Source organism: Engraulis encrasicolus, chromosome 1 (assembly GCF_034702125.1).
Source record: "Engraulis encrasicolus isolate BLACKSEA-1 chromosome 1, IST_EnEncr_1.0, whole genome shotgun sequence".
NCBI classification, from domain to species: Eukaryota; Metazoa; Chordata; class Actinopteri; order Clupeiformes; family Engraulidae; genus Engraulis; species Engraulis encrasicolus.
The window spans coordinates 16,276,487-16,290,913 of NC_085857.1; the positions used below are offsets into that span (position 1 = coordinate 16,276,487).

The 14,427-nt window shown below is 44.3% G+C and overlaps 1 protein-coding gene across 1 annotated transcript in view; it reads right to left on the reverse strand.

Moving 5' to 3' along the window:
- opn6a (opsin 6, group member a) overlaps positions 1–14,427 on the reverse strand; it is a 42,725-nt gene that overhangs the window by 15,047 nt on the left and 13,251 nt on the right. The window contains exons 3-5 of the mRNA XM_063207770.1: positions 9,379–9,478; positions 5,588–5,692; positions 1,331–1,554 (exon numbers count right to left, since the gene is read on the reverse strand). Coding sequence (XP_063063840.1) covers positions 1,331–1,554; positions 5,588–5,692; positions 9,379–9,478 — 429 coding nt within the window. The remainder of the gene's footprint in view (positions 1–1,330; positions 1,555–5,587; positions 5,693–9,378; positions 9,479–14,427) is intronic.

A 14,427-nucleotide genomic window follows, 5' to 3' on the forward strand; every position in this document is an offset into this window, starting at 1 on the left:
CCACATTTTTTATTAAAAACTCTAAAATCCCAAGAGCCCGAATGCAGCGTATATGTGTATCCAGGCATCAAAGGCATCAAAGAACATATACAAGTCATCAGGCTAAAAACTCGGAATGGCCTTCAAATGAATCTTCCTAATTTATCGTGATTACAGAAATGACATCGAAATACTGTATTGTGCATCTCCCACATACAGTAGGGTTGCACAAATATGCACCTAAATTTTATGCTTCATTTAAATCAGGGGTCCCCAAACTATTTTCTCTGGGGGCCACATTATCGTTCCTGATTGTGTTCAGGGGCCGAGATCAATCATGTGGGCTGTATACTAGGCCACTGCCTGTTATAGCCATAATTTCTAGCACAAAATAGTTCATCATTACAAGTGATTTGCAAAAGAATAGCAAGGAAAGGTTAGAAAAATATGGTGATTGACAGTTTATGAGTGATACAATAGAAATGGCAGGCCTGTGTATATTACAGTGAGATGAGAAACTATCAAGACAATAAACTTCTGGTGATTCACACTAGGTTAGTGAAAATTAAACTGTAGGAAGGCTGTTGATAAACGAAAAAAAATATTTAAAAAATATATGTCATCATTATTTATTTTTCCTGTGAGGATTGCTTCTTTGGGCCAGTTCAAATGGTGAGGTCTTAGTTTGGGGACCCCTGATTTAAATGCTGGTGTGAGGTGAGAACCCAATAACCACTTGTAGATCTAGATGTCATTCCAAGTGCACCAATCACCCCATCTACACTGACAATGGTGTCATGATGTCTTTCTAGATTGTGTGTGATCTTGAAAAGCTAAAAAGCATTAGCAGGTAAACCCTCCCTCACTTGGCCTCAGACCTTCCCAGCCATAATGCTATTTCCACTAATGTACTTGTAAGATAAGGTAAGATAAGGCAAGATAACAGAATACTCATGACTGCGTCCCTGTCCATCTTCCTCTAGCATTCTCCCTGTGTGTGTGTGTGTGTGTGTGTGTGTGTGTGTGTGTGTGTGTGTGTGTGTGTGTGTGTGTGTGTGTGTGTGTGTGTGTGTGCACGCGGGTAATTTTAGTGGGGGAGGGTGGGGACATGTCCATACCACTTTTGAGATAAAACTACCTTGTCCCCACCACCTTTTCACAAATATAATGCAAAAACAGCAATTTGCCATTGAAATGTCCCCACCACTTTTCGAGCCAAACCTACACCTTTGTGTGTGTGTGTGTATGTGTGTGTGTATGTGTGTGTGTGTGTGTGTGTGTGTGTGTGCGTGTGTGCGTGTGTGCATGTGTGTCTGCGGAGCGCAATTTAGCACAGTATACGTGTACTCACAATCGTGACGTCCCTCTCGATCTTCCGCTGCCTGTCGGTGAGGTCGCCCTCGGCGGCCATGGCGTTGCCGCGCTTCACGGTGCGGATGATGGACACGTAGGAGAACAGCATGATGATCACTGGCACCACGAAGCAGAAGATCAGGATGGAGACGATGTACGACTTGTAGATGGTGGAGTAGTTGGCCTTGGCCCAGTCGATTTCACACGTACCGTAACCGCGATCTACGTAAAGGGACAGGAAAAAGGTTTAAATATTTTGATTAGGTCATCTTCAAAGCCACCCATTGGGACTCATTTGAACTTAGACATCAGACAGTGAGCTGGTGGGTGAAATCAGTTAGGTCTGTGAGTGAGTGATGAGAGAGAGAGAGAGAGAGAGAGAGAGAGAGAGAGAGAGAGAGAGAGAGAGAGAGAGAGAGAGAGAGAGAGAGAGAGAGAGAGAGAGAGAGAGAGAGAGAGGTCTGTGATCTGACCTGATAAAAAAGACCCACATGAGTGAAATTAAATTAATATAATTTTGGTTTCTGTATTTCCCACTCACTACACGATCAAAGCATCCATGTAAATCCCCCATCCTCACTCCCGCTCCCTCCTTCCTCCCAGTCCCTCCTATTGGTCGGCCCATACATTAATATCCTGTGGTGGACTGGAGATCCTCTGTGTAGATTTGTCCGCTCTGATCTGCCATAGCTCTCACATGTGCTATAACCACATTCTAAGGAAACATGAAAGGGGAGGACAATTTCACATAAAAAAGGGAAAAAAGTTGAAATCAGAATGATGATGATATAGACCTACAACTTCAAAATGGTGGAGTAGCTAAGCAGCTAAGAACAAGTGGCTAAGATAGATTGTGTGCATGGCCAATAACACCAAGTTATCCATTTGAGTGAACATGAGTGCTACTGTATTCCCCCATTTCCCCATTCGCTAATGAGACCTACACGATGGAAGCGTCCATGGCTGCTGACAGCTTTGCCTGGGCCCAGGGAAAAAGTCATCTGAAAGCCATTGTCCAATACACACAATGTAATGAGGACCCAATTCTGCCAACCAACCTCCCCCCCCCCCCATTTCTATGGGCCCAGGACAACTGACCCCTTTGTCCCACCCTGTCAGCTTCCCTGAAAGCGTCTAGTTATCCCTTTGCTCCTCGCTATTTTTTTTTCCTAGTACAATGATGCCACAGATGGCCAAACTCGGCTTCTCATTGGTCAACCTTCACAACTTCCTGTGACAGGTTAGGGTTTAGGCATGGTTTTGGTCTGGGCACAATTTCGCAACAAATTTGCCAATACCTTGCTTATTTCGCCGTTCTTGGCAAAAGTAAAGAATCAGAAATATTGCTTTCCTGACAGGTTAAGTTTAGGGAAGGTTTAGGTTTAGGCACATATCAAAAGTGTGGCGAGTGTCGGCGTGTTTTCGGCTTCAAGACTCCCCCATCGCACGTGTTGCAGTCTTGCCGCTCTGGAAGTTCGACCAATCAGAGGCCACCTGTATCGTACTAGGAAAAAAATTATTGCTTCCTCCTCAGCGCTGCGCGGCCCATACATTTTATCCTGTGGAGTGGAGAGATCCTGAGTAGATGTGCCTACCGTAAGCCTGCCTGCCTGCCCTCCTGTCTTCCTCTCGTCCCCTGCGATCTGGCCTAACTGATAGCCTGCTGTGAACACACACACCAATTCTAGTACTCATGACGGCTGTCAAGATCCCCCCCTCCACCCTGTTTAGTTCGTTACCATGGAGACAGGCAGGGGTGCTGACAGGGGGGGGGGGGGGGGGGGGGGGGGGGATTGGTGAGGGGTGGGGGTTGTTGTGGTGGATAAAGGGGACAGTTGTCCCGGGCCCAGGGACAGAGGGGGCCCAGAATTGGTTCCTTATTACATATTGGGCTGGGGGCCCCCTTTAAAGGGACACTGTGTGAGATTTTTAGTTGTTTATTTCCAGAATTCATGCTGCCCATTCACTAACGTTAACTTTTTCATGAATACTTACCACCACCATCAAATTCTAAATATTCATTATGACTGGAAAAATGGCACTTTTCAAACATGAAAAGGGGGATCTTCTCCATGGTCCGCCGTTTTGAATTTCCAAAAATAGACATTTTTAGCTATAAAAATGACTGTACTTGGACCATACTAGAAAATATTTGTTTACTACTTAGTAAACTTTCATGTAAAGATCAAATTTGGCAATGGGCAGCCCAGTTTCAATGAGCAGCATAGTTGCAGTACCTTTTATGACCATTTCCTGCACAGTGTCCCTTTAAGTTGGCTTTGTCCTGGGCCCTGCCAAGGCTGCCACTGGCCAAGGAGACAGGTGACAACCGCTTGTGTGACTGACCACCTGCTACAGCCCACAGCACTGAGATGGCTTAATCACAGGAATTTGATCTCTGAGTCACACGTCATTCACTTGATTCTTGGACGATGGCTGTGTTTGTTTGGTTCTATTCGGGGTAGGCACACATTACCCATCTCAAGGCAATCCTCTGATAGCCTTAAGAGATGTCTCAAAGACGTCAGACGCTCACTTGAGCCTCAACATACAGTAGTATACTTTTCTTTGATTATATAAGGCACTATATTATATCACATCGCACTTTATTTCCATGGGGCTTATTTCACCTGACGTCAGGCACCTTCAAGTCAATGCATCAAAAACAGCTAGAACTGGTGGTATGAACATACAGCAAGAGGCACATTTTTCTCTCCTTCCATGCGCAAAACACACGACTTCAATGAGATTTCTTGCCTGGTTATCACCAGAGATAATCACAAGTGAGATAAGTTCTGGAGACATGCCTACTGTAAATCCCATAGGGGGTGTGTGGTTTACGATTGACAACGGCTGTTTATTGGACGTTGCGATTGTGTATCATTTGGCATACATGGCCGTAGCCAGTGTTGCCAAATTGGGCTGGTTCCCGCCCAATTGGGCTGCTTAGGATGGCCATGTGCAGGAAAAAATGACATTTATCAGAAATTTTGTGGTTTTTGATTTTGTGGTCCTAGACGGGTTTTGAGCATTTTTTGGGCTGGAAATCATCAGCCTTATCTGGCAACCCTGGCCGTAGCCGCACCTCCCCTGCTCTCTGATTGAAGAGAGACAGGGACCGACTCAACTCTCTCTCGACAGCGACGCTCACCACTGAATCCAAGGGAATGGTAAGACGGTCTTAAGACGGTCTTAAGACGGTTAGCAACGACAAGAATCGAGAAACGGACCCCTGGTCCATTCTCTGGGAATAGAGGTAGTCCCTATAGCCCCGCCCCTTCATGCTTCATGCAGATGGGATCGCCGGCGATCCCTCCCATTCACTATCTGCCAAAAAAAGCTTAACTACTACATCATACCAATATTGCTATGACATTACTGAGAGTCTTAAGTGAGAGATTAAGACATGGTCATTACAATATTGGTGACAATAAAGTTATAACTGTGCCTCTGAATGAAAGGGGTTATGGCAGAGAGAGTAGAGAGAGAGGGGTTCCATTTGCCCATTGTTTCTGGGTTCTATTATTGCAAGGGGTAGTGGGGGGAAATCCCCCTTTAGGCAGACCTAGGCAGACCTAAGGACTGTTCTATTCAATGCTAGGAGTATTATGACACGCCCCTTTAGGCAGACCGGAACCTGGTCATGTTAGGTGCCCATAGCAACCTATTACATTGGCATATCTCTATATACTTAAAGAATCTCTGGTTATGGCGCCAAGGTGCCCCTACTGAATTCCTCTCTTTGGTTGAAATTGTTCCTGTATGGGCCATCAGGTGACGTCAGACTGCTTCTGACTTTCGTCACTGTTTTCTGTGACACCACTGTTTTCTGTGACACCACATGTACATATTAATCCGATTCAACATATTGGACTAGAGATGACCCCGTCCCCCTTTTCACAGCACTCCTGGCAGCCATTCTTAGGAGGTAGACCTGAGAAATGTAAATGAATGGAGAAAGGGGGGTCACCTCTGTCAAAAATGGCTTAGGATGTGAAACATTCCTGACATTTCAAATCTGGTCCTTGATTAAAGTGTCACTTCATATTCACACAGCTTTAGTTCATTTTTGACAGAGTTGGCTGTGTTCTACATTGATTTGCATTTACTGAAGGTACCTACACTACCTACACAAGGTGCCAGTGGAGGCTCCACTTGCGGTTTTCTAATGCTGTCGCAAATTGCCATCTCTAATTGCCATGTCACCTCTAGTCTAATGTTCTACCTCTATGGGTGTCGTCCTTGACCCACTCACCTGTGTAGCTCCCCCAGCCCACTAGGGGTGCTGCGGACCAGAAGCAGGCTCCCAGCCAGATGAACATGATGCTGATGGCTATGGTGGTGTTGGTGATGCAGTGGGCTACAGAGGTGGGAGAGATAAGAGAAGAAGAAAGATTTACAATATGGTAGACCAAGATCAATCGTAGCACACATCTTCATTAATGCAAAATAATGGGGATCAACTGCAGTCTCCTAAATGGGTGTGCGTCCAGGTCTCCTATACATGGGTTCTAAATGTTTGTTTTCTCCTGACTGCGCAAAAGTAGCTGCGCATCTTATTGTTGGACACCGCTGTTGGTCAAAAAAATTGCTCACATGGTTGGCTGCCAGAGTCTTGCCCCTCCTCACAACACAGTGTTAAAAGCACATCTATAAGGGCATGACTGCCATAAGATTTCAGTTTGGAGGTGTACACCGTGTTCCACATTATTACGCAAATGACATTTTTTGCCGTTTTCCCAAATAATCAATAGAAATGACAGTCGTCATATTTTTCAAGTCATCAGCCATTAGAGTACAATTTTAAACGTTTTTGAATGAACCTTCCAATGACATCGGTATTTTTTAAAATAATAAAAAACTTAAAATGCCCAAAATGCTCTGTTCCAATTAATTACGCAAAACAGTTTTGTAGTGTTGTAATCCAAATTTCTTTCTTTTTTTCCCATTTACATCAAAACAGTTGGCATTTGGTACCTTCAATACATTTCAATGTTCAAAACTTTGCTATAAGCTGTAACTGGAATGCTGCATTTAATATTGAAGTGATGGAATTGCATGGTAGTTATGGAAGCCCAGATATCCTTGCTGCTTTGATCTCAGCTGTTTTTGTTTGTTTGGTCGGGTGACCCACACTTCACTCTTCAATATACCCGTTGATTTCCATGCCACGTTTAGGTGCTTTGGAGATGATGACATTCTAACTCACCAGACATAACATCCCATTCATTTTCAATGGGGTTTTATGTCTGGTGAGTTAAAATGTCGATACCACCAAAGCACCTAAACGTGGCATGGAAATCTATGGGTATATTGAAGAGTGAAGTGTGGGTCACCAGACCAAACAAACAAAAACAGTTGAGAGCAAAGCATCAAGGATATCTGGGCTTCCATAACTCCCATGCAATGCCCTGCCATTGACTTCAATGTTAAAGGCAGCATTCCAGTTACTAAGACAAAGAGGTTATCATCAAGTATTGAACATTGAAATGTAATTTAGAAGGTACAAAAATCCAACTGTGTTGATGTAAATGGGAAACAAAGAAAGAAATTTGGATTACAACACTACAAAACTACTTTGCGTAATAATGTGGAACAGAGCATTTTAAGTTTTTTATTACTTAAAAAATACCGTTATCATTGGAAGGTTCATTCAAAAACGTTTTAATTGTACTCTAATGGCGGATGACTTGAAAATTATGACGACTGTCATTTGCATTGATTATTTGGGGAAACAGCGAAAAATGTCAGTTGCATAATAATGTGGAACGTGGTGTAGATGGGGTCGCCGGCGTCCTATATGCAGACAATACTCGCGTGTTATGACCAGTTATGACATTGCTATGAGATTACCAAGAGCCTTAAGTAAAAGATTAAGACACAGTCATTACATTTTTGGTGAAAGTAAGGTTATAACATAGGCTCTGTGCTACATATAAATCTTGGAATAGTCTCTGAAAAACAAAAAACGAAGATGTCATTGAAGACTGGATTGATCCTTCCAAGTTGCTAAAGCCCCACTTGAATTTTATTATTTCTTTTTTTTATCTTTCTTTTCTCGAACAATGACATCATGGAGGAGCTGACAGACTGGATTTAGTGTCCGTGACAAATGTCTCTGGCTAAAGAAAATTAGACTTTCTCCCTCCCATGCACAGGCTCAGGCCCATTAGACTCGTCTGTGTCTCGGGCCGTCTGGCATCCTACATAATTTACAATCCCATTACGAAGCACGTCTGTCTGTGGCAGCGGCGGTACGGTTCTACCATTTTTGGCGCCCTGGGCAAAATAAAGACATGGGATCCTTCATTTGGGCCCCCCAGGCAAAATATAGACATGGGACTTATTTTGAATTATTTTGCTGATATGGCGGGGGCTGATTGTTGGGGGCCCCTACAGATGAGAGTTTTGTTGGGGCCCTAGTCGGTTGCCTAGTCGGCTGCCTTGTCGGCCTATTGGTAAGATCGACTCTGATCTGTGAGGAGAGGAAAGGAGAGGAGAGGAGAGGAGAGGAGAGGAGAGGAGAGGAGAGGAAAGGAGAGGAGAATCTGCAACTGAATTGTAAATAAGGACTCAGAGGATTTCAAGGGCTGTGAAATGATTCATTCTTCAAGTCCTTGACTCTGGTAAGAGGTCAAACCAGGCCATGAGGAAGGGAGCCTAATGCTGCCTGTAGACCAAGGGTGATCTACGCGACCCAGGTAGCTGAGGTTGCTGAAGAAGTTTCGCCATGAATTTGCTTTATTCGCTCTGGACGTGACATTGACATGTTTGATTTAGCTAATCACATAACGACTGTGGCTTGACAGCCTGGGACATTCGCAGATATGAACATTCCAATTTGTTTTCCACGAACAGCGTCATAGCTCTTTACCATAATATTACAGTAGCTTGACTTTAATAGTTGAAATTCGCTCTGGTTGCTCAGTTCGCTTCACTCCTGGCGAATTCGCTGTGGTCGCCCTGTTCGCCTAACCTGGTTCTCACGCAGATGGATATCGAGTGCTTCGTGCATCTTCGTTACACTTCGTGCAGGCTCACAAAATGTAACGAAGATGCACGAAGCACTAGGGGTCTGCGCGAGAGCCAGGCTACTGTTTGCCTACCCTCCATAGCGAAATAATGATTTCTGGTGCTCAGTTAGCGTAGGTCACTTTTGGTGTACACAAGGCATAAGTTTCGCCAGACCTGTAGTTCCTCTTTGCGAGCTGCACTCAGTAAGACTGCGAAAGCACATATTGGAATCGTTTTCAGAGTGCATGGCTTCATCTACCATTGAACTTCCTTGCCACAACAATTTTTTTTCAATACCATCCTCAGTATGTGGCAGAGTCTGCAATACAATTGTCACATGAATGAGATTTAGTGGGTGAATGTGAGGCATGAATGTAAAATGAAGTAAAGTGCTCAAAGGAGTCTAAAAGCACTATAGTGAAAGTGAAAGCCCACCTGGGAAACTCCCATTGTCATTGTGACAAAGCACACAGTGCTCACTGCACAAAACAAAACTGCATTTATGCCTCGCCGATGCAACAAGGCAGCCCTAAATGGCGGACCAAGAGAGCGGTGCGGAGTGACGGTACCATGCTCCAGGTAGCTTAGTTATGGAAGAGGATGGGGAGGAGCACTGGTTAATTACTACTAACCCCACCAACCCGGCGGGTCGGGAGTCGAACCGGCATCCTTTGGGCTACAAGTCTGACGCTCTAAGAGCTTACACATAACTGCCCATATAAATCAGTCATGGATCATGGGTAAGCGGTTAGGGCGTGGTGAGCATGGTACCGTCCCGCCGCACTGCTCCCCTGGGGCGCCATTGGGGTCTGCCCCCTTCCACTGGTGAGGCATAAATGCAATTTCGTTGTGTGGAGTGTTCACTTGTGTGCTGTGGAGTGCTGTGTCACAATGACAATGGGAGTTGAAACCTCCCAATTTAGCTTTCACTTCACTTTCACTTAAATGAAATCCATTTATAATGATACTATATATTGTTTCCCAGGATGGCATCATTTGATGTATCATAACTATACTAGATTTTTTGCTTACTTTTCCCAGGGTGGCATCCTTTGATATATCTGGTGATGCTGATGACTGTGAGGGTGTTGATACTCCCTAGACCGAAGAGCAGCGTGCAGAAACCATCCACCTGAACAAAACAAAGAACAACACAGAGACCAGAATTCAGACGTTAGACCACATATTTTCATACTCAGGTTCACGCCATCCAGTCAGAAGAGGGATGCTTACCACAATGGAGGTGTATGTCAGAAGAAAACATCCGACCAGTCCGTTATGGAAATATTCAAAAACATAAATAAAACTGCATGAACTTACATACATTGACCATGTGTCTAAAACAGATTGTGAGCTATACAGTAAGTGATTGAATTTTTTGCATACAAGCAGACAGGCATGCGTTGAAGATACACAGACAAGACAATCCTTTAAATCTTTATTCTATCCATCAGTGCAGAACAGTTTTCATGCCAAAAGCAAAGCTCATTTGAATTGCATGTTATTGTATTGCATTAGGGTACGTTGAAAATAGCTGAACTTGTCCTCTGTGCGTGTGCGTGTGCGTTTGTGTATGTGTAAGACACCTTCCAGGAGTAATGTAGATCCCCTGTGTGTGTTGTGACAGCCGCCATCTGTGAGTCCTTAGCGGGTCGCCTGGGGAGAGCTTTTTGGCTGCGAAGTGTGTGCACTAGACAGGTCACGGACACGGATTTATAGCGTCTGGCTGACGCCTGGCACACAGCCATGACTTTTGATGATTTACGTTGTGTTGTGTTGTGTTGTGTTGCGTTGCGTTGCGTTGCGTTGCGTTGCGTTGTGTTGTGTTGTGTTGTGTTGTGTTGCATTGCGCCACGTCGCGTTGTGCTGTGTTGAGTCGTGATGTGCTGTGTTGTGTTGTGTCGTGTTGTGCATGCACATTGAATGTGAGTCACTTTCTTCTATTTACCTTTTTTTTCTTTAATCTCTTTCTTCCTCTCTTCCTGTCTTTCTTCAATTTCCCATTGGGATCAATAAAGTAGCTTAACAACTTAACAACTCTCCTCTACTCTCTCTGTTTCTGTCTCTTCTATTTCCTGCAAAGTGTGCGCTCAAGACAGGTCATGGGCATGGATTTATGGCGACTGGCTGGCGCATGGCACATGGACATGACTTTTGATGATTTGACTGTTGTGTTGCCTTCTGTTGTGCTGTGCTGTGCTGTGCTGTGCTGTGCTGTGCTGTGCTGTGCTGTGCTGTGTCGTGCTGTGCTGTGCTGTGTCGTGTTGTGTCGTGTTGTGTTGTGTTGTGTTGTGTTGTGTTGTGTTGTGTTGTGCTGTGTTGTGTTGTGTTGTGTGTTTTGCCTGCACGTTTAATGTGAGTCACTTTCTTCTCTAATATGTTCTTTCTTTAATCTCTTTTTCCTGTCTTTCTTTAATTTTCTATTGGGAAAAATACATGAACTCTACAGCAATACTATCTGTACCCCACTCTCATGTTTTTCCTAATAATCTGATTTTTACTTCATTGATAAGACAGTTGAAAGTATGCCAGGAAGAGAGTCTCTCTCTCTCTCTCTCTCTCTCTCTCTCTCTCTCTCTCTCTCTCTCTCTCTCTCTCTCTCTCTCTCTCTCTCTCTCTCTCTCTCTCTCTTTCTCTATCTATCTATCTATCTATCTATCTATCTATCTATCTATCTATCTATCTAAGAGTTGTGCAGCCCTCTCTGTTATCACCACAGTCCATTTCTAGCTTTTAGTGGAAAAATACATGGTTTCCAAACAAACATGGTGTCTGTTTTATCACCTACATTACACCTCTGTGTCTTCAACACGCTATCAACATTATTTCATTATTTTCTATTTTCAGAAATCTGATCTCTGCCACTCTTTCTTGCTCTCTCTCTCTCTCTCTCTCTCTCTCTCTCTCTCTCTCTCTCTCTCTCTCTCTCTCTCTCTCCACCCCTCCGAACCCCGAACCCCCCCCCCCCCACACACACACACCCCAGACACACAACCACACACACACACACACACACACACACACACAAACACACACACACACACGCACACACACACACACACACACACACACACACACACACACACACACACACTGACTCACCCCTTCTCTCTCCCTTTTTGTCTTTCTCTGTCAATGTTTTTTTTGTCTTTTGCCATTCTCCTTCCTCCACACCTCTATCAACGCACCACCACCAACACATATCCTGTCAAACCCCCATCAATGTTCCGGACACATGTTTTTCTCTTTCTATTGGGCATAATAGAGGAGTCTTTTCAATTGGCCTCACGCACGCACGCACGCACACACACACACACACACACACACACACACACACACACACCTAATTACTCTATCTCTCTCTCCTTCACACTCTTTTCTCTACTTCACACACACACACACACACACACACACACACACACACACACACACACACACACACACACACACACACACACACACACACCTAATTACTCTATCTCTCTCTCCTTCACACTCTTTTCTCTACTTCACACACACACACACACACACACACACACACACACACACACACACACACACACACACACACACACACACACACACACACACACACACACACACACACAAACAGTGTGTGTGTGTGGGGGTGGGTCACACTTTTGTTTTCAGTCAGACAAATGAGACAAGCCAACATGATGCAATCCGCCCCTCACGTCCACTCAAAACAAGGACGCCAAAAAAACGTGCTGAGACGAGACGAGACAAGACGAGACGAGGCAAGTCTTGCTTCTGTCTATGTACCACACCACTGTGACAGTTATCAGACAGTCTCCACAGTACAGGTAGCGGGTTCTTCAAAACAAAGAGACACACAGCAAAGTGAAACCCATCTCCTTAACCATGGGCTCCGGCTGCCAGGGGCGCCGCTAATAAATTTGGGCCCTATGAAAGATTCAAATTTTTGGGCCCCAAAATGACAAATTATGTTATCAGCATCCTTCCAGGGGCCCTCTCAGTGCTGTTGGGCCCTTAGAATCAGTAACACACCCCCCCCCCTCGCGGCACACATGCCGGCTGCCTACCAGGCTTTTTCGAAAATCCGAATGGAAAGAATTTCAATTCAAAGTAATGGCATAATACGAACACTAGGCATGTACTTTCAATGGGTGGTGTAGATTAAATTCAAAGAAATTCAAGGTAATGGCACCACCTAGTGTTCGTATTATGGCATTATTTTGAATTGAAATTCTTTCCATTCGGAATTTCGTACAAGCCTGCTGCCTACACTACTACCACACTACACAACTTTGTATTACACCATTTCTATAGGTATCGATTTCTTCACAACAAGTTCTTCAAAATGGGGTGCATTTTGGGGACTTTGGGACTATAACCCTAGAGTAGTGGTTCTTAACCTCATTTTCTTAAAGCACCCCCTTATCTGTGCTCAAGACAAGCTGCGCACCCCCAACCCATACTTCAATTCTCACTAAAATTTATTTAAGTGATTACTCACTTTGCATGAGGGCCTGATTATAAATGTTCGCTTGCAGACTTTTGGTCACAACCTCAATACAAACAAAATTCTGCGCACCCCCTGAAATCTCTGGTGCACCCCCAGGGGGTGCCCGCACCCCAGGTTAAGAACCGCTGCTCATTTTTGAATGGCAATAGTCAATAGGTAACCCTAGATTATAGACACATGCAAACTTGTGATGCTCATTTTTGAATAGCAGTTAGGCAATAGGTAGAAGCCTAATTCTGCCCTTCCAAACAAGAGACAAAATGCGAGAATACAAGTACAGGTATGAGACAGTCTACACAGGTATATAGTTCTTCAAAACATGGAGACAAGACAAGACAAGACAAGACAAGACAAGACAAGACAAGACAAGACAAGACAAAGCAAGTCTCAATTCTGCCAATGCATCATACCAAAGTCTGTTCCCATAAGTCCCATCACTCGGCGGCCATCTTGGCTACGCCTTAAACTGACTATTTGAGATTAGTCAGTGATGGGGTATATAAGAATGAATGGGGGAAATAATGTTGTGTGACAGTGGGACAACACAGCGATACACAACTCATATGGTTGGAATCACAATGAAAAACTGGGTTTAATGGCAGTCTTAGAATGACCGAAACATGAAAGTAACACTTTAAAACAGCGTTTTTCTTTATGCTATTTTTGATCTGCGCATGCGCCACATTCCACGACAGCGTTCTGTTTTGCGGCAGGTGGGAGCAAGTTGCGTGGACTTCACCTCTTCCGGCCGGCTGTCAAACGGGCATCCATTCTCCGGTCATCATACAGAAAAGACACTGGATTTATTTTCTGATAGACAAAGCAGTAAGCACAATAGTCGTCCCTGCTCATCAGTAAAAAATAATAATAAAAAAAATAGGCTATTGAATTAATGATATAGGCTAGCCTGCCTCAAAATTAGTGTTTTAAACTGTGATATGATGTTGTTGCCTAAACTGATAATAGCTATGACCAACGGTGAAAAATATAAGAAAAAAAAGCTAAACTGATCAAAGTTGAATGTCTTGCAGACTTGCTCCCGTTTTGCTTTTTCTTACTTATTTGTTTTCAACCATAAGAAAAACCACAACGGGTGTGCACATGTATGCACACGGCCGGTTTTGTTTCCGTGATTATATCTGTCCCTTTGTCTTGCACCTGCATTTTGGACGGGCGCAGAAAGGTGATTTATGGTCGAGTTGCGCTCTCTGCCCAATTCACAATGAAGCTGCCACGGACGGCAAACAAACCACATGGCCGCCAGTAAACAAACCGATTAGGTACGAGCAGTCGTAAAGGTTTACGTTTGCACTTGCGTCGAGGCGTCGAGACGATTGGATAAGTGACAGCGCAGCTCAGCAAGCAATTGGCTCTCGTTACCGGACAGGTGGGAGTGACGCCGGCAAACGCCATGTTCGCGTAGCCAAATGCTCTCGTTCATTCCTATGGCAGGTTTCATGAGTGATTCGTCTCGTATAAGACCGTCTCTGATCATACTACATTACGTTAAATTATTCAAAATCAGGATCAAGACAGTCTGAATTCTGCCAATGTAGGCTACCTCACTCCATTTC